This window comes from Dioszegia hungarica, assembly GCF_025882075.1.
Source record: "Dioszegia hungarica strain PDD-24b-2 chromosome Unknown MKK02contig_7, whole genome shotgun sequence".
Lineage (NCBI taxonomy): Eukaryota > Fungi > Basidiomycota > Tremellomycetes > Tremellales > Bulleribasidiaceae > Dioszegia > Dioszegia hungarica.
Window position 1 is genome coordinate 974,186 of NW_026515769.1, and position 26,613 is coordinate 1,000,798.

The 26,613-nt window shown below is 57.1% G+C and overlaps 9 protein-coding genes across 9 annotated transcripts; 4 read left to right on the forward strand and 5 right to left on the reverse strand.

Annotated features, from left to right (window-relative positions):
- Positions 1-486: 486 nt before the first annotated feature.
- Positions 487-2,159, reverse strand: MKK02DRAFT_43489 (uncharacterized protein; the record flags this gene model as incomplete). The annotated part of the gene is made up of 6 exons (XM_053092451.1): positions 487-1,039; positions 1,087-1,246; positions 1,311-1,465; positions 1,544-1,757; positions 1,853-1,904; positions 1,980-2,159. 6 exons carry the CDS (start codon positions 2,157-2,159, stop codon positions 487-489), a joined length of 1,314 nt encoding a protein of 437 aa, XP_052947340.1.
- Positions 2,160-3,406: 1,247 nt separating this feature from the next.
- Positions 3,407-7,042, forward strand: MKK02DRAFT_32383 (uncharacterized protein; the record flags this gene model as incomplete). Its single annotated transcript, XM_053088493.1, has 8 exons — positions 3,407-3,906; positions 4,034-4,568; positions 4,612-4,773; positions 4,819-5,063; positions 5,222-5,486; positions 5,536-5,732; positions 5,778-5,874; positions 5,921-7,042. 8 exons carry the CDS (start codon positions 3,407-3,409, stop codon positions 7,040-7,042), a joined length of 3,123 nt encoding a protein of 1,040 aa, XP_052947341.1.
- A 449-nt stretch (positions 7,043-7,491) lies between these two features.
- On the reverse strand, positions 7,492-8,797 carry MKK02DRAFT_36472 (mitochondrial carrier domain-containing protein; the record flags this gene model as incomplete). Its single annotated transcript, XM_053089429.1, has 7 exons — positions 7,492-7,555; positions 7,634-7,789; positions 7,842-7,970; positions 8,021-8,162; positions 8,214-8,409; positions 8,509-8,622; positions 8,684-8,797. The coding sequence occupies 7 exons, from the start codon at positions 8,795-8,797 to the stop codon at positions 7,492-7,494; spliced, it is 915 nt and encodes a 304-aa protein (XP_052947342.1).
- A 252-nt stretch (positions 8,798-9,049) lies between these two features.
- Positions 9,050-9,564, forward strand: MKK02DRAFT_43492 (bola protein; the record flags this gene model as incomplete). Its single annotated transcript, XM_053092452.1, has 4 exons — positions 9,050-9,190; positions 9,277-9,376; positions 9,428-9,477; positions 9,523-9,564. 4 exons carry the CDS (start codon positions 9,050-9,052, stop codon positions 9,562-9,564), a joined length of 333 nt encoding a protein of 110 aa, XP_052947343.1.
- A 70-nt stretch (positions 9,565-9,634) lies between these two features.
- MKK02DRAFT_43493 (uncharacterized protein) lies at positions 9,635-11,586 on the reverse strand (the record flags this gene model as incomplete). Its single annotated transcript, XM_053092453.1, has 2 exons — positions 9,635-11,528; positions 11,579-11,586. The coding sequence occupies 2 exons, from the start codon at positions 11,584-11,586 to the stop codon at positions 9,635-9,637; spliced, it is 1,902 nt and encodes a 633-aa protein (XP_052947344.1).
- Positions 11,587-11,835: 249 nt separating this feature from the next.
- MKK02DRAFT_43494 (uncharacterized protein) lies at positions 11,836-12,858 on the forward strand (the record flags this gene model as incomplete). Its single annotated transcript, XM_053092454.1, has 5 exons — positions 11,836-12,012; positions 12,090-12,162; positions 12,222-12,516; positions 12,569-12,759; positions 12,821-12,858. 5 exons carry the CDS (start codon positions 11,836-11,838, stop codon positions 12,856-12,858), a joined length of 774 nt encoding a protein of 257 aa, XP_052947345.1.
- Positions 12,859-13,599: 741 nt separating this feature from the next.
- On the forward strand, positions 13,600-20,679 carry MKK02DRAFT_32386 (CnHHK4; the record flags this gene model as incomplete). Its single annotated transcript, XM_053088494.1, has 31 exons — positions 13,600-13,653; positions 13,702-14,902; positions 14,949-15,089; positions 15,136-15,396; positions 15,440-15,547; positions 15,594-16,147; positions 16,191-16,327; positions 16,373-16,471; positions 16,517-16,631; positions 16,676-16,796; positions 16,841-16,868; positions 16,914-17,085; positions 17,131-17,203; positions 17,251-17,278; positions 17,333-17,589; positions 17,641-17,783; positions 17,840-17,910; positions 17,959-18,014; positions 18,062-18,196; positions 18,249-18,312; positions 18,363-18,526; positions 18,576-18,765; positions 18,818-19,059; positions 19,167-19,335; positions 19,379-19,635; positions 19,683-19,736; positions 19,779-20,090; positions 20,136-20,246; positions 20,302-20,385; positions 20,432-20,488; positions 20,537-20,679. 31 exons carry the CDS (start codon positions 13,600-13,602, stop codon positions 20,677-20,679), a joined length of 5,601 nt encoding a protein of 1,866 aa, XP_052947346.1.
- A 180-nt stretch (positions 20,680-20,859) lies between these two features.
- MKK02DRAFT_23629 (uncharacterized protein) lies at positions 20,860-21,798 on the reverse strand (the record flags this gene model as incomplete). Its single annotated transcript, XM_053086756.1, has 6 exons — positions 20,860-20,956; positions 21,023-21,095; positions 21,152-21,255; positions 21,311-21,393; positions 21,439-21,573; positions 21,622-21,798. The coding sequence occupies 6 exons, from the start codon at positions 21,796-21,798 to the stop codon at positions 20,860-20,862; spliced, it is 669 nt and encodes a 222-aa protein (XP_052947347.1).
- A 719-nt stretch (positions 21,799-22,517) lies between these two features.
- Positions 22,518-26,557, reverse strand: MKK02DRAFT_24161 (P-loop containing nucleoside triphosphate hydrolase protein; the record flags this gene model as incomplete). Its single annotated transcript, XM_053086850.1, has 14 exons — positions 22,518-22,763; positions 22,817-23,036; positions 23,090-23,203; positions 23,267-23,912; positions 23,964-24,128; positions 24,173-24,303; positions 24,347-24,501; positions 24,548-24,744; positions 24,793-24,882; positions 24,930-25,041; positions 25,096-25,654; positions 25,708-25,862; positions 25,931-26,095; positions 26,147-26,557. 14 exons carry the CDS (start codon positions 26,555-26,557, stop codon positions 22,518-22,520), a joined length of 3,366 nt encoding a protein of 1,121 aa, XP_052947348.1.
- Between the last annotated feature and the right edge of the window lie 56 nt (positions 26,558-26,613).

Sequence of the window (26,613 nt, forward strand, 5' to 3'; positions counted from 1 at the left end):
TCAATCGGGACCCATCACACTCTCTAGACGATCAACACTCCTTGGCGGATATATCGGAATCATGTAAAACCCTCTTGTAGAGGCACGGCGCGGCAACGAACGGAAACCTAGATGGGGACGGAACGACAAGTAGCTTGTATTGTAGCGCATAATATAGCTCCTTATAGCCCTGCAGCGCAGGAGGTAGACGTAAATGTAGACAAGACTTGTCGATGGATACATGACACCTTACCTGCCGTCGTGACTCACCACTGAGCTTGATCTATCATTGACTCAGCTTGATCTATGCCAGCTCGACCTCGACCTCGCGCTGCAGCTCGTCAATCTAACATTATTCAGATGCACAGACAACAAGGTGAATTCTAAACTATGCACAACCACATTAAAGACAACCGAAATCTACCACCTCAAGATGGATGTCCGGGATGAACCGAACAATTTTGGTGACCCCACCTCCTCTCCTCCCAGACCCTCTTCTCTCCGCGCCTAATCCCTAAACCCGCCGGTCTTGGTCTTGCCATCATCCTTCTTCGGCCCTTGAATCCCCAACCTCTCAAACCGATCCGTCAACCAGTCCCTCGCGACCTTGCCGTCCCGCTCATACTCCTCCACACTGATGGGCTTCTCCGCGTGCGGGGTCACGCGCAGCCCGTGCCTCAGACTGGGGTACGCATCGAACGTCGCCGAGTGGTTGACGACCCGGTTATCCCAGATCGCCACGTCCCCAGCCTTCCACTGCCACTTGACCGTCGCGTCCGTCTGCTGCGCAAAGCAGTCTTTGAGGAAGGCAAGGGTGTTGTCGGACTCGGCCTTGGGGACACCGACGAGGCGGGTGACGAAGCCTGGGTTGACAAACACGGCTTTGAGGCCGGTGACTGGGTGCACGCGGACGACGGGGTGGACGGTTTCGATGGGCTCTCGGCGGGGGACGGTGTGGACCGCAGATCGCGAGGCGGCTTGGTTGTAGCCGGTGTGGAGGGCGGTGAGGGATTCGAGGTATTTCTGGTAGAAGGGAGAGAGGGAGGAGTAGACGGCATAGCTGAATGTTAGCTTGGGTACCGTGCTTGTGGAGATATGCAGACTCACCCAGAAGACCAGAGGGTGTCATTGCCGACGTCGGGGGTGACCAGCAGACGCAAAATAGTCGCTCCTGGCGGTTGCTGCTCGTATGTCACGTCCGAGTGGAACAGCTCGGCGCGGGAGAAGGCGAACATGTCTGGGCGGGAGTTGCGGTCAGAGTAGACGACTGCAGGGTCAGTGACGGCCTGCTTCACTTATCTACTCATACAGCCATCAGACATGAGACTTACCGACGACATCGTCCAGGTCTGCTCTGCGGGGAACCGCATAAGTCGCGTGCTTGTGCAGCGGTCCAAAGTGTGCTCCGAGGTCTCGTTGAGACTCAATCGTCATGTCTTGTTGTCCGCGGAAGAAGACTACGCCTTTCTGAGCGACAAGGAGCGCACTACTTGATCAGCAAGACTCTTCCATAGGGTCGCACGACCAACCCAGATTACGATTGCACCGGAGAAGATCAACTTACAGGTCATCCTTCTCATCGTCGTTCAGCTCTCCCAACTTGACGTTCTCTCCCTCAATGACAGTCCCGACGCAGATACCCAGCTCCCTGATCGTTCCTCCTCGGGATTCGACAAAGCGGCGAAGGCGGGCGCAGTTTGGGTCGGCAAAGTGACCTCGGTCCGTGATGTCAAACATGGGCAGGGCGGGGTCGGGGTGGGAACGCTTGGGGTTGTGTGCTGGCGAGTCAGCATGGGTCCAACAGGGTGATTGGGCACGTCGCGTGACCGCTTATGAGTGTTTGATGGGGGCTGATGGGGAGGGTAGAACTCACGGAGGAGGTCCTTGAATGGGTAGTCTGGGTCTACATCACCCATGACTTCGCCCTGCTATATCAGCATTGGACTTTGACGTCAATCCCGTGGAATGTGTGGTCACGCGACCGTTTGATGGGGACTCACGACGTAGTTGAAGGGGTCGACGAGCTTGGCGTCCTTCTCCTGCGCCTGGGCCGAGCCGTTGGCATGGCCATTGCCATTCGAGTGAGCGTGGCCGTTTCCATTGGCCTGCCCGTTGAGCTTGAGTTTGCCGACCGAAGCAGAGAGGGACTGTGCGGGGGTCGTCTCTGTGATGACTGCCATTGTCTGCTTATTGTCCGATAAGGTGGGGGCGTTGATGGGTTGTTTTGGCGCTGGACCTCGAGTGTTATTCCGCTGTCGATAGCTGCTTGTATAGATCTGTATGATATGTATGATGTCTATGTGTCTATGAGGGTGTATGTTGATGACGCCGAGAGAGGGGGAAGTGATTGCACCATCAGTACTTTTTCCAACCTCCGTGAGCATGGCTCAGTTTAGCTTCGGCATAACGTGATGCTCTCGGCATTCAGGCACCTTGAAACAGGGTCCAGACGTTGCCTCGACGGAAATGCCCCGGCGAGCCCCGCCGACGCCGCCACCGCCCGAACAGCGCCGAATACCTCAACTCTGAAACAGATTACGTAGGCAGCAATTCGCCACACTCTGCGAAGCTCGGCGACAACCGAAATCCCCGCTCAGCCAACAGAGTTCTCGCTGAGCCTGCAGCTCGCTTTCATACATATACTCGTCGATGCCTAGGCAATCTCGCTATACTCTGCAGTCAGACCGCCAGCGTCGGCAAGGAAGAGCAACATCTCTAGTGGATTATGCCCACGTATCTCCTGTTCGTTGGAATAATGGGCGGATGGGTCGAAGTTGGGCAGACATATAAGTCGGATGGTCACATGCATCATCATCACAGGACGGACTCAGTGTAGGGCAGCGGTTGACTGTGTCGTTGGCTCCCGGGAGAGAATTGCCCGTAAGCAGGAAGGCTGAGAACAAGCTGGGACGCATCGCTCGGACCTCTTTGCGGAATGAGGATTTCGGTGGCGGACGAATGTGGCACCCGCTCGCAGGTTGCTTATTGGCTCATCACGCCGTCCCGCTGGTCTCACCCTGCCCGTGTAGTGCGACGGTGATCTTCCTGGCCACGTCGTCAGCTGCTCACGCGTCCTCCAGCGCTCCACGCCCGAAGTGAGACATCCTCCGCCGCCACACAGCGCAGCGCCGTTCGGTGAGGATATTGCCGTTAGACGTGAGTGTGGCACCCACTGGTCCGTTTCAGCCTTGTCATTCATGTCATTCGCTCGAGCGTACATCTCCCTCCTTCACGCTCCAAGCCCTCAGTCCCATTCAGTCTGTGCTACTAGTCTCCGACGCCTTGCATAGTAAGCGATAAGTGGCGGGTCCGCTACGGTCGGAAGGAGGTCCCATACACGGCAAGTTCTCAAACGCCACACACACCTTTCGCCAGCCTTCCACTCCCTTCTCTTTCGCACTTCCCCTCATACATACATACCGCGACGATGGACCCCTCTCCCCTCGCTGGACCATCTAGCAGCCAGTCTCAGCTCCCCTCTGTCGCTGCACCACCCACGGCGAACGCTGAGACTGCCCCGACTCAAAGCGCACCCAGGAACGACCACTGCGATGAGGCACCAGCTCCTGCCGCCACGTTCATCGCTATCCCCAAATCCCACTCAGCCGACACCACCTCGGACGCTCAACTCGAGTCAGATGAGCGCTCCACTTCGGGGCCTTCCCCGCACCCGCTGCAGTCCGACACCGTCAACGGCGCAGGCGCTGGGAGCCAAAGGGCAGGTGCCACTTTCAGCTTCGATAGTAATCCCGTAATGGATCGTCGAGATCCAGCTGGCAATACACCTCCATCATTGGGTGCTGAGGCGGAACCCAGAAAGAACGGCGAGGGGAGCGGGCGGAGCCTCAGGTTGACTATCGGCGGTATGGATGCGCATGGCAGTAGGGCAGCTTCAGAGGCGAGAGCTGGCGAATTGAGGGCAGGAGAGTGAGTGTGGCACCTCCAAACCGCCTCTCTTTTATTCGCTTACTCCTCCCCTCGACCTGTTTAAAGGCGCAGCCACACACCTCCTCACCAGCCTCATTCCGATATATGCATAGCGCTGACATCACAGACCCGCACAATCGATCACCCCCACCCATTCCCCACCCCGCTTATTACCCAAGGCCAAACGTGTGGGACGTCCGCCCAAAGGCATCAACGGCGCAGACGACGGGAAGGCGAGCGGTCGCGACCCGGCAGCTGGGTCTAGCAGTCAAGCTCGCCGCCCCCAGCCTATCCAACCCCGTCCGGAACATGTCATCGCCAACGAGTTACCCCTCCACCCCTCCTTGCGGTCAAACAATGCCGAGGCGGGCCCTTCACACACGCACCACCCAGTCGAGAACGGCGTAGACATTGGAGGCGACACGATCATGCGGGATGTCGCCGAGGGGCTAGTGCAGGAGCAGCGGCGGAGTCTGCGGGGGAGAGCTGCGCGCTCAGGCCTGGCTACAGACCGAGCGGAGGCTGTTGCGGGCGGATCAGAAATGAGTATCATTGCTGGTGTCAACGCAAGTGGGAAGGGCGTCAAGATTGGGGGAGCGGGTAAGATCGGGACAGGACCTGGCGGGGTACAACGCAAAAAGAAGAAGGGAGATCTCGAAGCTGTAAGTCGGCATCAAGCAGGCTGGACCCTAGCTGATGTTCCAGCCCAACCAGGACTTCTGCTCAGTATGTCGCGGTGTCGGCCGATTCCTCTGCTGCGATGGTTGTCCACGTTCCTTCCACTTCATGTGCCTTGAGCCGCCTTTACGAGTGGACGAACTCCCGCAGGAAGAGACGTGGTACTGCAAGAAGTGCAAGGATGATTTTGTGAGTTCTTCTGCTATTTGACTTGCCCAACTCAGCTGAGCGTAGGCCAACGAGAACAAATCCTCTGGAGCGCTAACCGGTCCCTCTCCGTCGCCTGCACCTGGCGGACCCCCTGCAAAGCCTACACTACGGCCCATCCCGGCAACATTCAGGATGCTCGTCAAGCGCGTGGACGAGGAGAATCCGATGCAGTTCCGCCTGCCTCTCGAGGTCCGGATGTACTTTGCGGGTGTGGGGGAGACGGCGGCGGGAGGGTACTTTGAGGAGGTGGAGACTGGGCGGAAGTCTGAGTGAGTTTTCTCTATAGGCTACTTGGGTGGGCGGGGCGCAGGTGTGACAGCGCTCGGGCCGCCTAAGGGGTCTGGCATCTGGACATGGCAAATGCGGTGGCGCAGGACTTTCATTCTGCGATCTGCGAAATCAAAGTGATGAGCGCTGACTATTCTAGTCGCAAAGGCTTCGATGCTGAACGCGATCCTACCCGCCTCAAAGACTCCCGCTCTCGCCTCGTCGCGTGCTACGTCTGCGGCGGCACGTCCCTTCCCGACAAGACGCTCGCGACCGATCCCGAACCCGCCTGGCGCCTCATCGTCAGCTGCGACTATTGCGCCCTGCACTGGCACCTCGACTGCCTGAGCCCACCGCTCGCGACGGTCCCGAATCTGATCGGGAACAGGAAGTGGATGTGTCCTAATCACGCCGAGCAGGTCATGGTGAGCTTCAGGGACCTCACCTACGATCTAGACCTGAGCTGACCAGTAGCCTCGCCGCCGGACTGTTGCTGCTGGCGTTGAAACCGTGGATGTCAAACACCTCGCGACGCCCAATAATGGCAACATTGTCATTGTACCAGAAGCGCGTCGACCTCAGTTGTCGATCGAGGATATCATGGTGAATAGGCGGAAGTATAGGGTTCCGGAGCGGATCATCCAGCTGGACTTTTTCGATCGCGTCAAGGGGTGGGTTCTTGGTTGCTCAAGTGATGGTATACAGCTGATCTATAGGCGGAAGAGAACTCCTCCACCGGATGCTGAAAGAGGGAGGCGCTCGGGATCCGAGTCGAGCTCGGGCTTGACAAGTCTGGGAAGTGACAGTCCGCCGGTAAGTCTTCGTTTCTAGGAGGTAAGGTCTCATGTTGAACGAGCAGACCAATCGACACGACCTGGAAGCGGTCCGGCTGATTATGGGCTTATCCTCGGCCAAGCCCAATCCGGTCATCCAGCCGGCACGCGCAGACGTCCAGGCCCGTAACGGAGCCGGCCCCTCCCTCCCGACGCCTAGTGCTGCAGAGCCAATGGTCATCGATGACGATGACGAGGACGACCGGCTCTCCCCTCCTCCTCCAGCCCGCATTGCTCCCCGCGCTCCACCTCAATCACCAAAGATCCGCCTAGCGATCGGCCCGTTGGGGTCGCCCAAGGCAAAAGAGGCTGCCACAAAAACTCCAATCGTGAAACTCAAGCTTCGACAGCCGGTCATTACAGGCTGGCAACCTCCACCGGAAATCGCTCCCCCTCTCAGCTTTAAGCCGGGCTCTAGCGCTGCTGTACCTCTCTCCATGGCACCTCCGTCCCTCAATCGCTCGTCTGTCCGTCAGGCACCCCTCCCCGTCCGCCCTCCCGCTCAGGCGGACTCCTCCGGCGATCTTTCGCCTCCCCCTCCACTATTCAGTCTCCTCCCCGCGGACCGCAAAGGTAAAGGTCGAGCCGTACCTAGGACGAACCCATCGCAGACTACTCCGGCCACTGCGCATCATGCCCGAGATACCAGCGGGACCGACGCTACGGGCTCGGAAGTCGACCAGCTCGACTCGCGCGTCGCTTCTCCCAGGATATCCGCCCTTAATACCCGGCGCACGGCCTCCGCATCCAGCTCCTCACGCAAGCGCAATGCGGAAGTCGTCTCGGAGGGGGAGAGCGAGATGCCAACTCCGTCGGAAGCATCGCCTGTACCCACACCCGCCAAGCCTGCTCGGAAACGGACCAAGGCCAAGGCGCCGAACACCCCACTCCCGGGCTTGGGGGTAGCTGGGCCGAGTACAGCTTCCGGTTCCGGCTCAGGGCAAACTCCGGGGGGTCAGGCGGGTCCGTCCAGCGCACCACTGCCGCAGTACATCCCGCCCCAGATCACGGGGGCGATGGCGCTTGCGATGCTGGACGCGGTCAAGGCAAGTGGGGATGGGAGCATCCCGCTGAATGTGGCCAAGGCGCTGGCGGAGGCCACGAGGGCGGATATGCGGAGGCAGCGAGAGGAGGAGGGGCGGCGATAAAGGAGAAGGGGCGGTCCAGGCTCAGGGTGTCCCGGGGGGATCGGTGCCTGAGGTCAACGCAGAGAGGCGGGGGTAATGCAATGTCGATTGGATGGAGGTGGGTACTGCATGATGAAGAAGGACTCTGTCGTGCCGGGATTGGGGGAGACGAGGGGCGGCGAGTGGTTATAGCTGCGTGAGGCGGTTCTGGTGGATGTCGAAGTGGTGAAGGTGTTTGTGACTTTAGTCGGCGATGTCGGGTCCTGGGCTTGACGAGTGACGAGTAACGAGAGTATTGACGAATATCGGCTTGACGTAGACCAGAGTAGCAGCATGCATTTGCCTGCGTCCCGTTCTACCGGAGAAATCTACACTGTCATGATTCTATCTCATCTCTAGGATCTATCAATAACCCTCTCATTCCTTCCATTGGATCGTCACCAAAGCCGCTAGCTCTGAACTAGACCGCTTCAAGCCATGGCCCGCATGGCCAGTTCGAAGGCTACGAACGTGGCCCCGTTCGCGAACGGTGATCTAAAGAAGTCAGCTCTGTCCCAGCGCACCTCATGAACCGCGTACGCGCCGGCCAGTGGAATCATAGGAAACGCTCACCGTATAAGTGTCGGCGCAAGACCGCCCGTGAACCCCCTCCAGCCCTGCTTCCGGAACGTCTGGACCGCACAATCGACCATACCCTTGTACTGCCGCTTGGCAGGGTCAAGTGAGTCGGTCTGGAGCTTCGACTTGACGACGTCGATGGGGTAGACACTGACTGTAAGCTATATTCTATTCACCAGTGATGGCGGGAAGATCAGCTTACCTGGCCCAAAGAGCGTACCCCGCTGCAGCACCGAAAGTGACGGCCCATAATGGCGAGATATCTTCCCGCTTGACGCCGTTGACGCGGATATGCCGCTGAACGAGGTATTCGTACGCCATGAAGTATGATCTGAAGTTGTCAGCTTCGAGCCCGCCTTGGCGACACAGACTCTAGCTTACCCATATCCAATACCGTCTCTCCACATGGTAGCTACCTGTCCCTTGAAGATCCCGGCAATGCCATTTTGCCGATACAGCTTGACGGCGCAGTCGAGGGGTCCAGCGTACAGCTTGGGAGTGACTTCGGGCTGAGTCTGGAGTCCTGTCCCTCAGCTTGTCTCCTTCTCCGACAGCTATGGGGATGATACCGTACGTATCCTGATATGTTCAACAGGATTCGCAACCACCGTGTTCGCTACCCCTGCGAACGCTCCGGATGCCCATAATTGGCCAAGACCCAGCTCAGCTCCTACAGGATTCCGGCCGTTGAAGAACCGCTTGGCTCGCTCGAGGGCTGCGAATTGGATCGAAACGCAGGCGCCGATACCGAGTAAGGGAGTGAGTGTTCCCTGGGGAATCAGTACAGATCATCAGTCCGGCGGTCAGTACCTCAGCCACCTCTTCGTAGCGCCTACAAACCATGATGGCAAAAGGCAAAAGATGCTCACCTTGTAGAAGCCGCGAGCGCCATCAGCCTTCAAGAGCTTGGTAGCGCAATCGAGCGGACTGGAGAAGACGCCAGGAGCAGCGGTCTGCACTCGGACCTTGACGATATCAAACGGCTGCCTTGTCAGTTTCGCGTATCGTAACTTTCCGAGAAGTCTAGTAGGCGGTATAGCTCACCTGCCCGACCAAGACCTGCGCGATCCCACCTATACTGCCCCCAATCAGATCCTTCTGGGTTTGGGTCATACGGAGACCGGGGGTCGAGGGCGGAGGGGAGATAAGCTCAGACATCTCGCTCTACAGCTTGAAGTATTCCTGCGGTTACAGCCTTGAGGTCTGGCGGTGAGAGACAGTAGAGCCCCTGCCCTTTCTCGGTCTGGTGCGTAGATATGAGATAGAAGCAAGTAGGACATCCGAATTTTTGCTTCTCTGACCTCGCCTCCGTGCCTGACTCAAGTTTCAAGATCTGTATCAGATAACGAATCGTCATCCTCCTCTTGCTCATCACCTCAACAGCTTGTCTACTATCACTTCAACTTCAAGATGGACACACAGCCAGTACAGGGAGCTACAAATGGAGAGAACGACGAATCCGTGCTTTTGAACGAGGAGGGAGTGGCAGGAGGGTCGATAACGAAGCGGATAGAAGATAAAGTACGGGCGGGGTTGAAGGTCGAGCATTTCGTGCGTGACCTCTTCCCTTCCGATCTCATGCCTATTAGGCCAGAGGTACAGGCGAAGAGGAGAACCCAAGGCTGAACATGGTGTAGGAAATAGTAGATACATCCGGCAACTGCGGCTCCTCTTTCGCTATCATCGTCGTGTCTCCCGATTTCGCAAAGAAGCTGCCTCTGGCGAGACATAAGATGGGTAGGTAGCGATCATCTATGCAGAATACGAGTAAGCAGAGCTGATGGGCAGTGAACCAGCTCTTGACCGAGGAGATTGCCCAGTTACATGCCTTTTCTCAGGTCGGTAATTCCTACCGATCCCAATGAGCGATGCTGATCAAGCAGAGATCGTTGACACCCGAACAGTGGGCCAAGGAGAAGCGCTAGACAACAGACCGCCAGCAGGATGCAGATGTAGCAATAAATTCCTAAAGCTACGTGATGGCTGACGACAGCTCTACTCTACAACTGCCAGCTCGGACCCCATCTTCAAGCTCAGATCCCCCGCCAATATCCGCTTCGCCTCTGACGCGCTGCATCTCTTCCGCAACATCCCTCTCAGCCCAATACGGACGTCTCCATTCCCCAACGACATCTCCCACAGGCCCTCCCTGACCTCCTCGCTCAAATCAACACCAGACAGCCACTCCTCCGCCCTCTCCCGATCCTTGATCAGCAAGAAAGAATGCACCATTGCCAGCGCTTCTCGCACGCTGATGTCCCCCCTCCTCGCGTGATGCGCCAGCAAACGAGCCTCGTACACCCGTACAATGGCCGAACAGCGGGCCCGGTCTGCCCTGAGTACTCTGACGAGATCGACGAGCTGGGCGCCGCCGAGGTTAACCATGGTGCCGGACCAGTGTTGAAGGAGGATATTGAGCAAGCCGCGCTGCTCCGACAGGGGCATGTCGCGCTTGGCGATGAGGGTGATCATGGGGATGGCGATGGGGAGGGTGGTGGAGGGGTCGAGATGCGGTAGTTTCTGAAAGAGGCCGAGGAGGATTTCCGAGGATACGTCGGGGGATTGGGCAAGACGAAGGATGTTGGTAGCCGAGATGGACGGGCGGCGATGAGGTGGGAGCGATTTCCAGATGTCCAAAGGAGTACTGTCTTGCTGAGCCGCTCCTGGCTGACGAGGCAAGGAGAAGCGAGTGTCGAGCCAGGCGTCGAACAGAGGACCTGGAATGGGAGGACAGCTGTCCGCCCTCGCCATTCTCAGAAAAACCTCCATACACCATTCCAGCCCCCGAACGTCCTTGCCCGCCTCCGCTCCCTTGCACACCTCCAACACCAACTCAATCGCCTCCCTGGCAGCATGTATCCCGCTGCCTTCCAGTGCCATTTCAAGCAGTTCCTCTGCGTGTTTCCTCGACCTTGCTTCCATGCCCCAGCTCATGCAGCACTTGACCACCGCCCCCAGCACAAGCATGTGCCGCCTTTTTGGATGGGGTCCGAGATTGCGGAGCAGAATGTTCCGGGGCAAAGCCTCATCCCGCACAAGCGAGTGCAGCATGCTGAAAGCCGCCACCGGGTCCTTGCGTGCGATACGGGTGACGAATGTCAAGAGGAGGTATCCGGTGTCTGGCTGGTTGGACTGCGTGGGTGCGGCGATGCGCATGCCGTGCCACGCCTGCACGGTGGCCGAGGTATCCTCGAGCGTCTCCATCGCCCTGCAAATCAGGTGATGGGTCCGAAAGCTGAGTTGCCATTTAGGTCCGCCTCGCCGTACCTGCCAGCCGATGATAGAGTTGATGGACGCGATGAGGGAGGGGCGAAGGAGGTCATCGTCGGAGGGGGGTGATTTTGTGGTGTGAGCCTCCAGTTCGAGAAGATCGCGGAGGAGCCGAGGATCGGGATACCGTAAAAGGAGGTCCGACACGAGCAGCTCGCTCTCGCCAGCCTGCTTGAGCCTTGGATAGACCGTACCGAGGCACGAGTGGACGCACTGCAGGAACGCAGTATACGTCGGTCTCGATCGCAGCGCGAGGAACGCCGCACTCGGATCGAAGAGTACCCCACTATCCCCCTGTTTTGCCTTTGCCTTTGCCCTTCCCTTTCCGCGCGACCCAGGATCGGGGAGGAGCAGTGCCTGGAACAGCTCCTCATCCGTCGCGAACTGTAACGCCGCGACCGCTGGGTCGGGTTTGTCAAACCAGAATGGATGATCGAGGGTGTACCGCGAGGACGTGGCGATAGGCATGGGGGTTTGTACGGCTTGGGATCGGGGTGGGATCGAGGGGTTGGAGATGGATTGGGAAGTGGAAGGGATGGAGGAGAGGCCCGTGGCGAAGGATCGGTGGGGCTGGTGTGTGGGGACCGAGGTGCGCAGGAGCGAGAGTGTCTTTCTGCATCTAAGGAGAGTTAGCTGTGGCGACCGATAAGAAGTCATCGATCTGCTCACCTTGACATGGCTGTCGTCCTTCGAATTCGCCTCTTTCCAAGCCTGTGCTCCTTACTCAGATGATTGCTATCTTTGACCTCTGCTAGTAGACCTGATACCGGTCTATGCGTGTGATGAACGATGAAGATGAAGAGCAAAATCAAAAAGTCTGTGCGAAGCCGAGATGTCATCGGCTCCGTCCGATTTGGCCGAACAGCTTGCGCGCCAAAATTTGCCTTTCTACCATACATCTCCGCTTCTTGTCGCTACAACACATCATGGTAAGCTCCAGCCCAACAACCGAGCTCACAGGGGCCTGGCTGATAGTACAGCCCAAAGCCTTCCGAACCAAGCTAAGGCAACATGCGCCAGCAGCGGCGTTGCCATCCAAGCGGTCTTTTGCGGTTGATGAAGCTAAAGAGGTGATCCTCCCTGGGTCGGCTCTGCCTGTAGAGGTGCGTCTTTACTGACATGGCGCAATAATGCTGCCTCTTCAGACCGAAATGGTGTGATTTGGACTGACTCGATACAGGCCAGCTCGAACCCTTTTGCCAGCGCTGTAGCCGGCCCATCCAGGAAGAAGGGTCTTGTGATCCCTCAGTCAGGTACGTGCAGTCAGGCTGATCCCCTAGGAATGAGTAGTGCAAAGAAACTGACCCTACAGCCATCCCACCTCCCCTCGCAGCTCACCCATACTCCCGCTCCCATACTCGCCGCGAAAAGCGCAAGCAGAAGCAAAACCTGCACGGCGGTACCCTCGATGTCGTCGCCGATGCTCTTCTACAGGCTGTAGACGAGTCCGAAGAGGATGAGCCCTTGGTAGACGAGCCCAGAATGGGTAGGGGAGCCAAAAAGGCAGAAGCCAAGGAGAAGGCCAAGCGGAAAGAGAAGGACGGCGAGGGGTTGATCGGCGAGGGGAAGGGTCGGACGATGCGGGAGAAGGCTAGGAGGAAGCAAATGTGAGCCTTCTCCTAAAGGTGCTGGCTATGGGAGATGCTGACAATTTTGTAGCAAGATCGAGGGGATGAGAATCCCGGCTATCATGACTCACCCCGAGTACAAGAAGGATCCTTGGGCCATCATCCGTCTGCACGCTAGTAATACTCTGGAGTCCGCTCCTACCGTTGGCAAGCCGGCTCGCGCTATCGGCAATATCAAAGTCAACGGGATGACCGGAGACGGGATGGAGGGGATCGACCAATGTGAGTTTCATGGACATCACAAGTATGGATGTCGAGCTGACAGCGGGCAGAGAATTGTCAGCTCTGGAAGCCAACTTGATTGGTGCTACATCTGTGTAGCTGCGGCAACGGGACTGAACGATAGCGGGACATCAATGCCAACCATTCGAGCAGTATTGGCCTGGATAGCTGTGTCGGCGCCCCCACACCACCGTCCGACCAATGCTGGCTTCAGACGCTGAAACTTCGCTCCTCGGTATACCAGCTTAGGCTCGCGATTCTGCACAGACCTTCAATTCATGGGGACCGAATCCTCGGCATGCATGTCCTGCTCCGCACACTGCCAGCTGCCATGGACCACCATCCATTGACTGTGCAGAGTTCTGTGCAGCAAGAACCCTCGCTGAGCTCAGCCGGATAAATTAGCCGGAATATCTCTTTTTCCCGGATTCGAATTCAATTTGGGACATGTGCCGGTTCCCCGGATGATATAAGCTTACCCCGCCGATGCATGCTGAACGTCGCTTGGAGCCTCTTTCGTACATTGCACAACTACCTTACGAGGCAACCTACATAGCTGTCAGCTGCGAGCGTTTCTGCTCAGACGGCGGCGGGAGCAGGCCATCTCCCAGTATCCGACAAATCCGAGGCAGCGACGACCTTTGCTCGGACCGCAGTTGCAATTCCCTCCTCGTCCCGACATCCAGCTCCGGAAGGACGGGTCGTCGCCCGTACTCGGTTTATATTGGTAAACAGACCCCATTGAACGAGTCCCTCGACCGCCGTGCTGGACGCCTCATTGACCAGCTCCCAGGCCAAGAGAACTGCTTCGCACATCGTCAAGCTGCAGAGCCCTTCACAATGTCGTCCGAAGAAGGATTCGACACGTCGACGCTACCCAAGGCATTCCTCGAGGTGAGTTGAGGCGGGAATACCGAAAGACTAGCCAAGCTGACGGTATAGGCCTATCCCTATCCAGCTTTCTGCCTTATATCCCCCATTCCTCCCACTACAACCCTCGGAAGCGACGACGACCTCCTCGTTCCCCCTCAGGACCACCGGCTCCCCTTTACCCGGATATCCAATGCGTCCACCTCATCTTTTGTACCCATATGGGCGAACGAGAAATGGCGGAATCTCACACAGGGCAACCAAATGCTGGACTGTGTGAGTATTGAGAGCGCGAGGCGGCTGGGAGACTGGATTTCCGGGGCGAGGGCGGCCAAGCAGGAGTCAGTGCTCGCGTCAGCGGGTCAAGGAGGACGGCGGGTGGAAAGGGTGACGGGCGCTGCGCCGCGCGACCGGGCGCTGGAGCGGCGAATCAAGGCGGAAATGTCAGGGCAGGCGTCAAGTCCAGAGGATGAGCTCGACCTCGACGACGTCACGCCAACTCTAGCTCGGTCCGGCGCCATCGCACCCGCCGGATTTTGGGAACCGGAGGTACCGTACGAGGAGCACGCATCGACATCCGGGCAGTCGGCGTCAACGGGCGCGACAGGTCTCGAGGGAGTCGATGAGCTCCATCAAGGGCGATTCTCGCTCACTCTGGACTTGGTCGACCCCGGCAAGGTCACGCTCGAAATGACCAAAACGTCGCTGCCCATCTATCGGATCGGCAGGTCGGGCGAGCGGACCATGGTCGAGACGGACTCGTACATTATCGTCACCACCGTCCCCAAGTCGGGCTACGTCGTGAAGGATACACAGCCGTCGCGCGTCCCGACGCCCAATAGCTTGACGGAATTATCGCCGGCTACGGAGAAAGCCTCGGACGAGATAATGCTTGACGTCCCGCCAGCCACCAACTCCGCACCGTCCCGGCCGCCCCAGTCCCGTTTGACGGTCCTTCCCAGTCCCAAGGCGGCCCCGCGGGGGTTGACTTTACCTTCTCTGCATGGGACAAGCGCACCCACCGCCGGTAATCAGCTCACTCCGACGGACGAGATCATGGCGCTAGATCTCGTGGAGTCGTCGGATGGGCAGGCGTCACGACCCCTGTACTTCAGCAGCGACGGAACGGTCAGCCGGCCGAGAGGTCCGCTGCTGAATGGAGTGGACGAAAGAGGGAAGCCGCTGGATGTGCATGTGCTGCTGGAGACGACGGATTGGTCAAAGACCGGCTTGGGACCAAGGGAGAACTGGCCACAGAGCTTGAAGACAGTCGGTGAGTGTGCAGGTACCTTGCTGTGGTTTGCCTGCTAACTGTGCAGTATCCCTCATCATGCAGTATCCACACCAGTGCTGCTTGTGGTGGGGCAAGGATCTAACCTTGATCTACAACGCTCGGTATGCCGAAACGATCCACAAACATCCCGACCTCTTTGGGATGTCTGGGCCTATCGCATGGCAGGGTGAGTGATCTTTCGTATCGCCTCGTGACCGGACTCATACTGTCAGAAATCTGGAAATCCATCGGTCCCCTCTCCGAGCTCGTCCTCTCCGGTACCCCAGTCTCGAAAGAGGACGACTTTCTGCTTTTCAAGCAACTCCCGCACCAAGGCAACGGGACGTTCGAGGCGTATCACAGCTGGCTTTGGGTACCGGTCATACAAGAGGATGGGACTTTTGGCGGGTTATGGAATGCCACGATCAATACGACGAAGAAGGTCTTGGCGGAAAGGCGAATGGCGTCGGTCAGAGAGATGGGCGAGCGTACTTGTAAGCGTCCCAACCGTAGACACGAGTGGCCATTGACGACCAGCAATCGCGCGGACAATGAAAGAGTTCGACTCGGCCGTCATCGAGATTTTGGCTGCCAATGCGCGAGACATGCCGTTTGCTGCTCTGTACCACGTCGAAGAGGCATCCAGTAAGTTCATGTGACGCTTTCCCGTATCGCGGCTGACTCGCTGCAGACTCGAAACGGGTACCCAACGGCCAGATGCAAAGCAATACTCGGGCCGACACCTCCCACACTGTTAAGTGCCAACTCAAGCTCGCTGGATCAATCGGCGTACCTGAAGGTCATCGGTCGGCACCCGCATCCCTCCGTCTCTCCGTCAGCACCCGCGACAAGGACGCTCGTAGCATGAGCCATATGGCCAACTCGCCCACCATGTCGGCCATCTCCTCCCTCTCCGGCCCGCAATCCCGGCGGGGCACCGAGCCGAGCCCGTTGATCATGTCCTCGGCGCAAATGGATGACGAAATGGTCGGCACGCCATCTGCGACTGGCGCAGATGTCGAGTCGTGGCCGTTCGCGGAGGCACTGCAGACCAGGCGGATCGTGCTCGTCGAGGACTGCTCATCGCTCATTGCCGGATATCCTATCCGGGTATGGGACGAGCTTCCGACCGCGGCAGTGGTGATTCCGGTAGCCAGTGATTCAGACGAAGGAGTGCCAAGCGCAGTCATCGTCATCGGGCTCAGTATCCGGCGGCCATTTGACGAGGACTACGAGTCGTTCTTGGTAAGTGTTCTCTTTCGATTGCGAGAATATTCTGACTCCTCAGCATGTGCTGCGTCTACAGCTTGCCTCGGGGATAGCGGCGGTACGGTCGTACGAAGCGGAACGGCAGCGTATCGATGAGCTGGCTGCGCTGGACCGAGCCAAGAGCATGCTCTTCTCCAACGTGTCGCACGAGCTTAGGTGAGATCACCCCCGCTTTGATCTTTAAATCTCAGCTGATTGTAGAACACCGCTCACACTCGTGTCTGGCCCGCTGGATGACCTCCTACTCGAGACAAAGGAGGGACCCAAAAAGGAGATGCTCCTCATGGCCCGACGCAACGTGTAAGCCAGTCCCTACATTCCAGGAGCACATGCTGACAAGATCAGTCGTCGTCTGACTCGGCTCGTATCAACCTTGATGGACGTCTCGAGGCTCGAAGCTGGCCGTTTGAAGGGGTCATTCCAGCTCGTCAATCTTGGTGTGGTCACGCGAGATTTAGCGGTGAGTTTAGATCGTTGGCTCTGGAGAACAAGCTGATCGCCAAGGCCCTATTCCGCGGCGCCATCGAGCGGGGTAAACTCAGGTATACTGTCGAATGTGACCTTACTCCCCGGAACGTCTATGTCGATCCTGACCACTGGGAGAAGATCATGTTCAATCTGATCGGTAAGCTGCGCAGCTCAGCGCTACGGGCCAAGGCTGACCGTCAGGAAATGCGCTCAAGTATACTATGACTGGGTAGGTTCCGCGCTTCATCCGGAATAAGCAACGACTGATCGCCAGATATGTCCTCGTCAAACTGTCGTACGGACCGACCGAGGCTTTCCTCACGGTCAAGGATTCAGGTGTCGGCATTCCAGCTTCGGATATCGACCTCATTGGAGACCGTTTCCACCGAGTGGAATCTATCAGCAGATCGCATGAAGGAACGGGTATTGGAATATCATTGATCAAGGTGAGCTCAGTCGACGGTGGTCATAGCAGGAGGCTGACACTCCAGGAATTGATCAAGCTGCATGGAGGCGTGTTGGAAATCGAAAGTCTGACGGCTGCGGAAAGTATCGATGGTTCTCGTGAGCACCCTCTTACTATCCAGGTGCGAGTGAAGCTGATCAAGCAGACGGGTCTTCCTTCCGTGTACGCATACCGTGAGCATCTTCATCTGAGATAATCTACACCGTGCAGATAGCTGACCAACGCAGACTGGGGTCGGATCACCTGCCTCGCGACGCTATCGATGCCAACAGCGACAACCTGACCACTGCCCAGCTCACGTACGCTCATGGCATCGTCGACGAAGCGATGCAGTGGAATCGAGATCGCGAGGCCGGGAGTAGCCTTGACTCGTCGTCTGATTCCGGCAAACTCAGCGCTGCAGAGTCTTCGGCCCAGAGTAGTCGAGGCCTGGATCCAAGTACGCTGTACTTTAAGAAGGAGGACGTGATTATGCTTGTTGACGGTGAGTTACATAGATACTTGCAAGGCGTTGCGGCGGTAGCTGACCTCGCAGACTCGTTCGATACTCGGCGATATATGAAATCAATCTTTGCGCCATTCTGCGCCATCGTCGAGGCACGAGATGGTCAGGAAGCCCTGGAGATGTGCAAAAAGTCCTTGCCGCATGTCGTCATTACGGATGTCATGATGCCTAATGTGAGTAGTCTTCTCAGGGGCTTAAGCGTTTCAGGCAGACCACAGCTAATGATCAGCTGGACGGATTTGGCCTGCTAGCGGCGCTCAAAGAAGATCCCAAGCTCTCGATGGTTCCCGTCATCATGCTGTAAGATACCTCGAGCCAAAGAGTCGGAAAGGAGCTAACAGTACATAGCACCGCTCGAGGTGGTGAAGAGGCCAAAGTCGACGGCCTGCTCGCTGGAGCCGATGGTGTGCTTGATGATCTGCTGCCCAAAGACTTCAGCTGACCTGCGCAGACTACATTGCAAAGCCATTCAACGCAAGGGAGCTGATTGCTCGCGCACATATGCAGATCCAGCTTGGAAAACGTCGTCGCGAGCTTGAGAAGGCTTTCGAAGAACGGACGGCTGAGCTGCGGACAGTCTCTGAATGTGGGCTTCTCAATCTCGGCTCATCGAGATGGACGCGGAACTGACGAGATAGACTCACCAGGTGGGATCTTCAGATGTGACGGGGACGGCGAGGTTGTCTACGCCAATTCGGCTTGGTAGGTCTAGTTGTGCGATGTCAGCGCGAACCGTCAGACTGACTGGATAGGTTTGAAATATCCGGCTTCTCCAGTAATCAACCAGATATCGCGTCATGGTTCACTGGGATCATTCCGGAACACCGCACTCGAGTCCAGGATGTCTGGCAGCAGATGTTCGAAACGGACTTGCCGACTCAAACGATGGAGTGGCAATTCGCGAATGGCCGATGGGGTGAGCTTGACTATTGTGGATGCGGTGAGCCATCGAGCTGATACAGCAGTCCTCTGTCGGTTGATTCGCCTTGACGACTTTGCTCCTGGTCTCAAGGGCATCCTGGGAAGCGTGACGGACATTACCGAGCGGAAATTCAACGAGGAGATCCAGCGTTTACGTGTCGTGGAAGCAGAACAGCGGAGAGTAGAAGCCGAAGAGGCCAAGCACCAGCAAGAGCTGTTGATCGATATCACTTCGTGAGCCGGAAGAATCCCGACCATGACGGGGCGACTCAGCTGACAACCCCAGGCATGAAATTCGCAACCCCATCAGCTCGCTTATGCAGTGTTCCTCGCTCGTCAAGACCAACCTATTGTCCCTTCAAGAGCAATTCGAGATGTCCATCAAGGATGCGACCCCGTTCAAGCCGACCAATCAGCTCATGACGACCATCAACGAGGATCTCGAGGCATTGGAGAGTATCTATCAGTGCGGTTTGGCGCAGGAGCGGATCTCGAATGATGTGCTCTCGCTGGGCAGAATACAGCTTGGTACGTTTTGTCTTGTGTCGAGACCGACTTTGGAGTCAAGCTGACTTTGGCAGATATGTTCCGTACGTCATACATTTTGGATCTCAGAGGTGGCTGACGTCCCGCAGAAATGTTCGACGTGGAGACCGACATTCTCGGAGAAGCTCAAAAGGTCGTTTCAATCTTCCAAAATGAGGCCCGGATGAAGCGGATATCCCTTTCGTATAAAATCGGAGAGTCGGTCGAAAGACTGGGTGTACACGCCATCAAAACGGATCCGGTCCGCATGGGACAAGTGTAAGTACTGCGTCCATCGCAGACACCTCTTGCTGATGCACAGCGTCACCAACCTCCTATCGAACGGTATCCGCTTCACATCCACCTCAAGCATCCGCAAGATTCAGCTCCGCTACGACATCTCCTTCGACCCGCCTGCGGACGGATCATGTCAAATGCCGGGTCTGCCAGACCCGCCTGCTCCGGGACAGCTCAAGGACGACATGACGGCGTACTTGTACGTGGCGGTGACGGACACAGGACCCGGCTTGACACCCAAAGAGCTGGACATGCTCTTCCAGCGGTTCTCGCAGGTTTCGCGTAAGTTTTGAACTTGACATAGCCTGTGCATCTGGCTGACCTGACAGCAAAAACACATACCATCTTCGGTGGCTCTGGTTTAGGCTTGTTTGTCTGTCGAAGTGAGCTACCTGGTGTCTGGGGAGGATACAGCTAATTGTCAGAAATCACCGAGATCATGGGAGGCCGCATCGAGGTCGTTTCGACACACGGCAAAGGCTCGACCTTCCGGTTCTTCATTCGCGTTCGGACTTGTCAGACTGCTACCAAGCGTCCCGCGCCATCTTCAGGCTCTTCCGAATCAGGCGGTGGACGGCGTGAAGGCATGAAGCGCCCAGCCCTAAAGAAGCGGCACACAGGTCCGAGAATCGGTGGCGGAATAGGGCCCAAGCCGCACGTCTTGATCGTGGAGGACAACTTGATCAATCAGACTGTGTTGGCTAGGCAGCTGAAGCATGTGGGACTGACATGCGAGGGTGAGTACCTGGCTGTTTGGTAGCAGTCAGAAGCTGATCTGTCAGTGGCCAACAATGGTCTAGAGGCGCTAGAAAAGATTCGTAAGGTCTCCTCCCTTGTCCAGTCACGAGTCGGTCAGCCGTTCGATTGCGTCCTGATGGACTTGGAAATGCCTGGTGAGTCGCTAGGCCCTTTCTTCGCACCTGCCGGGATGACGCTCACACCGGGCAGTGATGGATGGGTTGACATCGCTGAGGCATATTCGAGAAGAAGAAGCGGCTGGGACTTTGGCCCTGAATCTGGTGATCGCGCTGAGTGAGTCTACCTTGGCATCTACGTCGAGGGGATCCTGACCGTACAGCTGGCAATGCACGGCAAGGACAGATAGATGAAGCAAAAGCAGCAGGGATGGACGAGGGTATGTGCCTCCTTATTCGACCGCTGGGAACACAGCTGACTTGGTCAGTGGTCATCAAGCCATATCGACTCGACGACCTGTTGCAAAAGATTGAGGATATGATGAAGCTTCGAGCGGCAAATCCGTCGACTGTTTCAGCCCCTGCTCAGCCCGCAACGGCCGACGTGATGGCCGTTGATGTATCGGCGTAGAATGAAGCAGGGGGTAGTGGTGTAGAGGGTAGGGATCTCAAACGGTTACGACCGGTGTAGCTATATTGTATAGATTGGCAGATCAGCTTGTTCAAGTGCATATCACTCTGGAATGAATCTACCTTCCGCAGTACGAAAGCGGGCAAAGACGGATACCGCGGGGCTGCATAGTTGCCAATGTCACAACACCTCTGCCCAACCGAGTTTGATCCACTGCTCGACCAGGTTATATTTCAGCAGATGCGTTGAGCCTTTCCCTAATGCCGCTGGTTCGCCGCTGAAAGATCAGCTCTATCCCCAGACGTGCTACATCGGCAATTGGGGATAGTATGACAACACTTACTCTGGTAATGTGATTTCGCCGCAATCTCGACGACAGTAGATCAAGACGGGAATGTTCTTATTAGGTTTTGGTACTGCAGGTCAGTCAGCTTGCGGTTCGTGTTTCATTCGACAGATGTAGCTGGCTTACTCATGCTGAGCCCATCACTAGAGGTCTCGTCCATCTTTCGCAACCACTCGGGTAACGAGTCGAGGACAGAGTGCTGAAAATGGGTATGTAAAAGCTCGGTATAGCTGCCAGAGGTCAGCTCGAGCACAGACACGCTGATCTAGGGTGAGGACGACATACCGTCGAGCATGGCTCAGCTCGGCTCCAGATAGTGATGGGTGGACTTCAGGTGTGATGACAATGTACTGCGAGAACTTCTCGATCTGCCCGTCAGCGACTTCTTCGGTCAGGCAAAGTTACACGCGCACCTTCCATAATCTGGTCCGGACGTATGACCTGACCAGATATTTCACTCGCTCCATCTCCGTCATTACCAGCATGAGCTTGAAGTGTTCCTCCTCACTCGTGTCCGGATCTGAGCGGAGGGTATCAACCATTTTTTGCTGGTAGAGTCAGCAGTATCCGCCGCCGCAACGTCACAGGCCACTCACCTGCTGATCCAACTTATCAAAGATAGAATCTATCAGATCCCCTTCCCAGCTCATGATCTCCCCCGTTCCCCTTTCCCGCACCCAGACCACCCCCAGCCTGCGCACGTCATCCATATCCCCTTCAAGAGTCTCGTCCTCATCTCCCCCATCCCCTCCTCCACCGCCCTCTCCAAACATGCCCATATCCAGCCCTCTATCTCGCCGCCCATACCCGCCCATACTGGACCGGTCATCCTCAGTGTCCATCATGGCCGAGTCTGAGACCCGGTCGGACCGAGGAGACATTGTGGACTCCATCCGGGACCCGTTTGAGCGAGTGCGGGCAGTGATGGCGGGCCGCCGGGATGGCTCGCCGCGAGATGACTCTGAGACACCAGAGACCGAGTCTTGCCGGTCGTATGGGCCTCGCCGGGCAGGATTGGCAGGGGGTCGCATAACTGAACGAGGGCGGGGAAAGAGCTCATCCTCGTCGGAATCGTCTGCAACGAATCGGTCCATTCTGCGCTTCGGCTTGGCTTTAAATTTTGGTATTCGGAAGCACCTGCTGGGTCTTGTTTGGGAAGGCTTGGAGCCGAGCGCGTGGATTTGGATTAAGGTGGGAGGAAGAGCGTTAAGAGCTATCGTCGCATCTGCAAATTATGGTTGCACCGGGACGCGAAGAGACGCGTCGAAGTCCGTGCGTCTGAAACGCCTATATATATGGAGAGGCTTGTAAGTCGAGCTATGATGTCCGATCCATGGATGGAGGGAGGGCCCTATCAGCTCCCCGAGATACAGAGTTGCATGAAGGTGTTTACATTTGATGATGATATACTATGAACAACACTTCAAACCGAGGAAGCCCACGCCTGGTGAACCGTTGACCAGCCTCTTCTCTCCTTCCTGTCTTTTTTGATCTATACAAATGCCACCCTCCGTCTTTTCCTCTGCGGCTGCGCCTCATCCACGCCTGTAGAGGCCTGACCCACTACATTTTCCGCTGCCATATGATGGACGGGTGTTCTGACTTCAGGCGATATTGGTGACTGATCGCTGCTCGGCTCTGCTGGTGTGGATTTCCTGTCCGCCCTTTGAAGTGCTGGCACGAGGTCGACCGTGAAGCGCTCGGACGGCAGTGACTCGGCGTAGGCGAAGCGTGGTTTCTGAGAAACGTCAACAAGGTCTGATCGAAGAGATCGCGTATTCCGCCACATACCTCGAGCATCGCCCTCGAGTACAGCTTCTCTTCTGCCTCGGTCCGCAGAGTTGCCGCCCTGTTGGCGATGTCCTCCTCGATCGTATCCTTGACAATGAGAGTCTGGACGAGCGTCGGACGAGTCTGACCGAGCCGATGGCATCGCTTGACTGCCTGTTCGAGGGTATCAAGGCTCCAGACTGGACTGAGGAAGATCATGCGATTGGCGAGAACAAGGTTACTGGATATCAGCTTGTCTCATCATTTCCGGAAGTGAGCGTTAGGACGACTTACAGACCACGAGCAGCCAAGCGTAGATCCAGCAAGCAGACCCTGACTTCGCTCCGCTGGAAGTCCATGAGAGCTTGGTCGCGCTGGCCCTTCCCACTGCCGTATCCCGCAAAACACCTGACTTGTCAGCCTTACGATCAATATCCGGCTTTTGGAAGCAGCCAGAACAACAATACTCACGACTTGACCTCAAACAAGTCTAACGCTTCCGTCAGGTGACCCAACTCGGACGGATCGCCGAAGATGACAAACTTGTCTGATCGATCTGCCTCCAAGATGGCGCGGATGACAAAGTTGACCTTGGCGGATCTGGACACCGTCTCTATGGTATGTGGGAGCGGTCGAGGCCCGTCAGGAACCTGGGCGACCATGGCGTTCCGCTCTGCTTCGGCGAGTCGACCGTCGACGTCGTCGTCTGGGCGTGCTCGCTTGGTCCGGCGAGTCGGCGACTTGTGAGAGACGACTTTGGCCTGTTTCGCCGCGGACATGGTCTCCTCCGTAGGCAGATTCCCTTCCGCCTTCTTGCCCACCCCCTTCGACTCGCCATCTGCCAACTCGGCCTCCTTGGCCACTCGACGAGCGAGACCCTGGTTGACGAGGTCGTCCTCCGGTACCTGGCCGCGGTTCGCTTCGCGCAGCACGAGCAGAGAGTGGGTGTCGATCGTGTCGGGGTTGAATGGGCTGGGAGACCACGCGCCGAGTATCGCCTCGGATAAATCGCCGCCCTCAAAGGGCACAGAACCGCCGTTCTGCATGCATTCCTCCCATCCCGGCCAATCCAGCGCGGACTGAAGCAATCGTGTAGCCTCGAGCAGCTGGACTCGGGCTTCCGGACCGATAACGAATGGCTTGCTCCCTGGGGCAGGAGGCAATGCACGCTCCTCAGGGGCTTTGAGAAATTCGGCGGTCCGGCGGATGCAGGCAGCGATGCCCATGTCGATGGCGCTGTACCAAAAGCAGGCGAGTCGAAGGTTTTTGATAACCTGGTTGGCAAATTTGGCGTTATTGGGGTGAAGGAAACAGCCTGGGTCATCCTTCTCGCCTGTCCGGTCAGCTTCGCACCGTGAAAACATAAGCTGCACGTACTGGTGTATACGTTCGAAGCTGCCAACCCTGCCAGCGCATTATATGTCACCCGCTGCATGGGGTGGAACTCCAGCAGAACCGGCGAGCGGGTACATGGCGGCAATGTGATCTCCCTATCCACCTCATTTGGTCTAATTGTCAGCTGTGTATCGTGGTAGCACGAGAAGGACTCACCTGTGTTTCACCATGAGGGCGGACATAAGGTGTTTCAGCCGCCGCACAGCGCCCATACTTGGGCCATCTGCTCGAACGAGATGTTTACTGATGCGCTCTTGAAAGCCGGCGTCCGACTTGAACGGCTCAGCTTGGAGGAAGACGCTAATGATCACCTATCCAATCAGCTCGATTCGCAGCAAGCCCTCTCTGCAGACCTACTCCGATACGGTTGAGATCGTCTTTTTCTAGGTTGGACCAAGCTCGGGGGTGGATCTGCACCTCCACCTGAGTCTTCACCACCTTCTTCCCTTTGCCGACCTTGCTGATCTTGGTGACAGTCTTGGAGAGCCCTGTCGGACGAGGGGCTTGACTGACGGGCTCGGCCTCAGTGCCTTGTCGAAGGTTCTTCGTTGGCGCTAATCGTCAGCTATGCACCGCCTACGCGCGAGAGGATGAAGACCCACTCCCGCTGACGGCCCATCGTCGCTCTACGCTCAGCCGCTGCGCGAGACGCATGGAGTTGGTCACTTTTGATCCGGCGATATGACCCTCATCTGGCGAATCAGCCTCACATCCGAGCGAGAACGTGCAGATAGCTTACCGAGGATCAACCTCTTCCATCTAGCCTGAGTCAAGACGGACGGCTCCCCATTTGCCTCTGGTCCATGCAATCTCTCCTCCCTCGCGAAGCGCTGCACACTCATGATCACCACCTATAATCAGCTCGTGTTCCTTGGCTGTTTTCCCGGGGAAGTGGGCCCACTCACATCGTACTGCATGAGCGTCTCGATAGGGGGTATCTGCTCCGAGGCCACCTCCAGCACCTTCAAGCTTCCATCTTTCAGATGATCCCTGATCTCCTTCAACCACTGCTTGACGAGGATAGCAGGACAGACCAGTAGCGTGGTATTGGCGAGGTATATCCGCTGTACAGCCTCGCTCTTGGGCTTGGCCTTGGCTCCTCGCCCGCACTTGTGCTGGTCATCCGGCAGGGGCATATCGTAGTATAGCGTTCGGCGGCCCTCGATAGCTGATCGAAGGTGTAGCGAAAGCTCGGCTGATTGAGCGGAGGCGGGTTCATGGACCGCGAGAATGTCCACGCAGATGTCGGCAAGGGAGGGGAAGGATAGACTAGTGTGATAAGAAGGGATGGACGCGATCCGGCGCAGCTTCTCGTCTGTGTCGAAAGGGTATGTCTGCTCTCGATGGGTCGTAGTGACCCGCGACGGGTTGACGGCGTTCGGAGGGGGTAGACAAGGTTGGTTGAGAGTTGCGAGGATGAGGGAGAGGCAGATGAGGGATTTCCCGACTCCCATTTGCTCGTTACTGCCTCGTCAGCTGGAGCTGCTTTGGGTTTTCCGACCGAAAGACAGACGTACAGGATACCCCCTCGGGGCAGGTCATACCAATTCGGCATCCGCTGGACGTCCCCCGCATCCAGGTTGATATAGTACGTCCCAGGCCGCCCGACTTCCTGCATGGCCGTCCAGCGAGGGTCGACATATTTCTCAGGCTGCGTCTCCATCCGGTACATCTTGGCAATCGAGCGCTACTCCATAAGCTTAGTCCCCAAGCAGCCCATGCGAGCAGAAAGGAACGCACATGTTGATATTGATACAGCGTGGTCGTGACCCCTTCTGGCTCCTCGTATCGGTCCATCCGGCGATGTACCTCGTCGTCGTACTCTTCGCTAAACGACGTCGAGCTCGGTTCGGAAGGGGATGGTACAGCAGCATATAGCTGCGTCATGGTTTGATCGTCTTCCAGCTAGTCGAGTCAGCCACTTCTAACCCGAACGAAACGGTTACGTCGGCTTACACCCAGAGACAGTAGCAGCTCCCCATCACCGTCATCCCATGATGTCCTCAAGTGATTGAAGAGGATCCGAAGCGGAAAGCTGTTTTGCATACCTTTCCGATCCCGCCAGCTCGTCTGAGCGACATCGGATGGCGTAAGCCAACACCGGACCACAAGCTTTCCGTTCTGGAGCTTGGATTCGCCATCGAAGTCTGATCTGTAGCCACAGTGGAGCGAGTCTATCGCATATGCAGCATCATTGGAGATGTGGGGCCGAGGGAAGAGCGAGTACTGCGTTCGTAAAGGTGTCGAAGGGGAGAGCGGCGTCCAGCCGTCTGCGACGCCGTCCGCGGGATGGGCCGGATCGAGGTCAAGCACGACTGTCCCAAGCTGGACCGCCTGTGACGACGGTCTCGGAGGAGCAGGGGACATGGCAAGGGGCCGCCAAGATGTAGATGCTTTGAGGAAGGTCAAGAATGACAATGAGA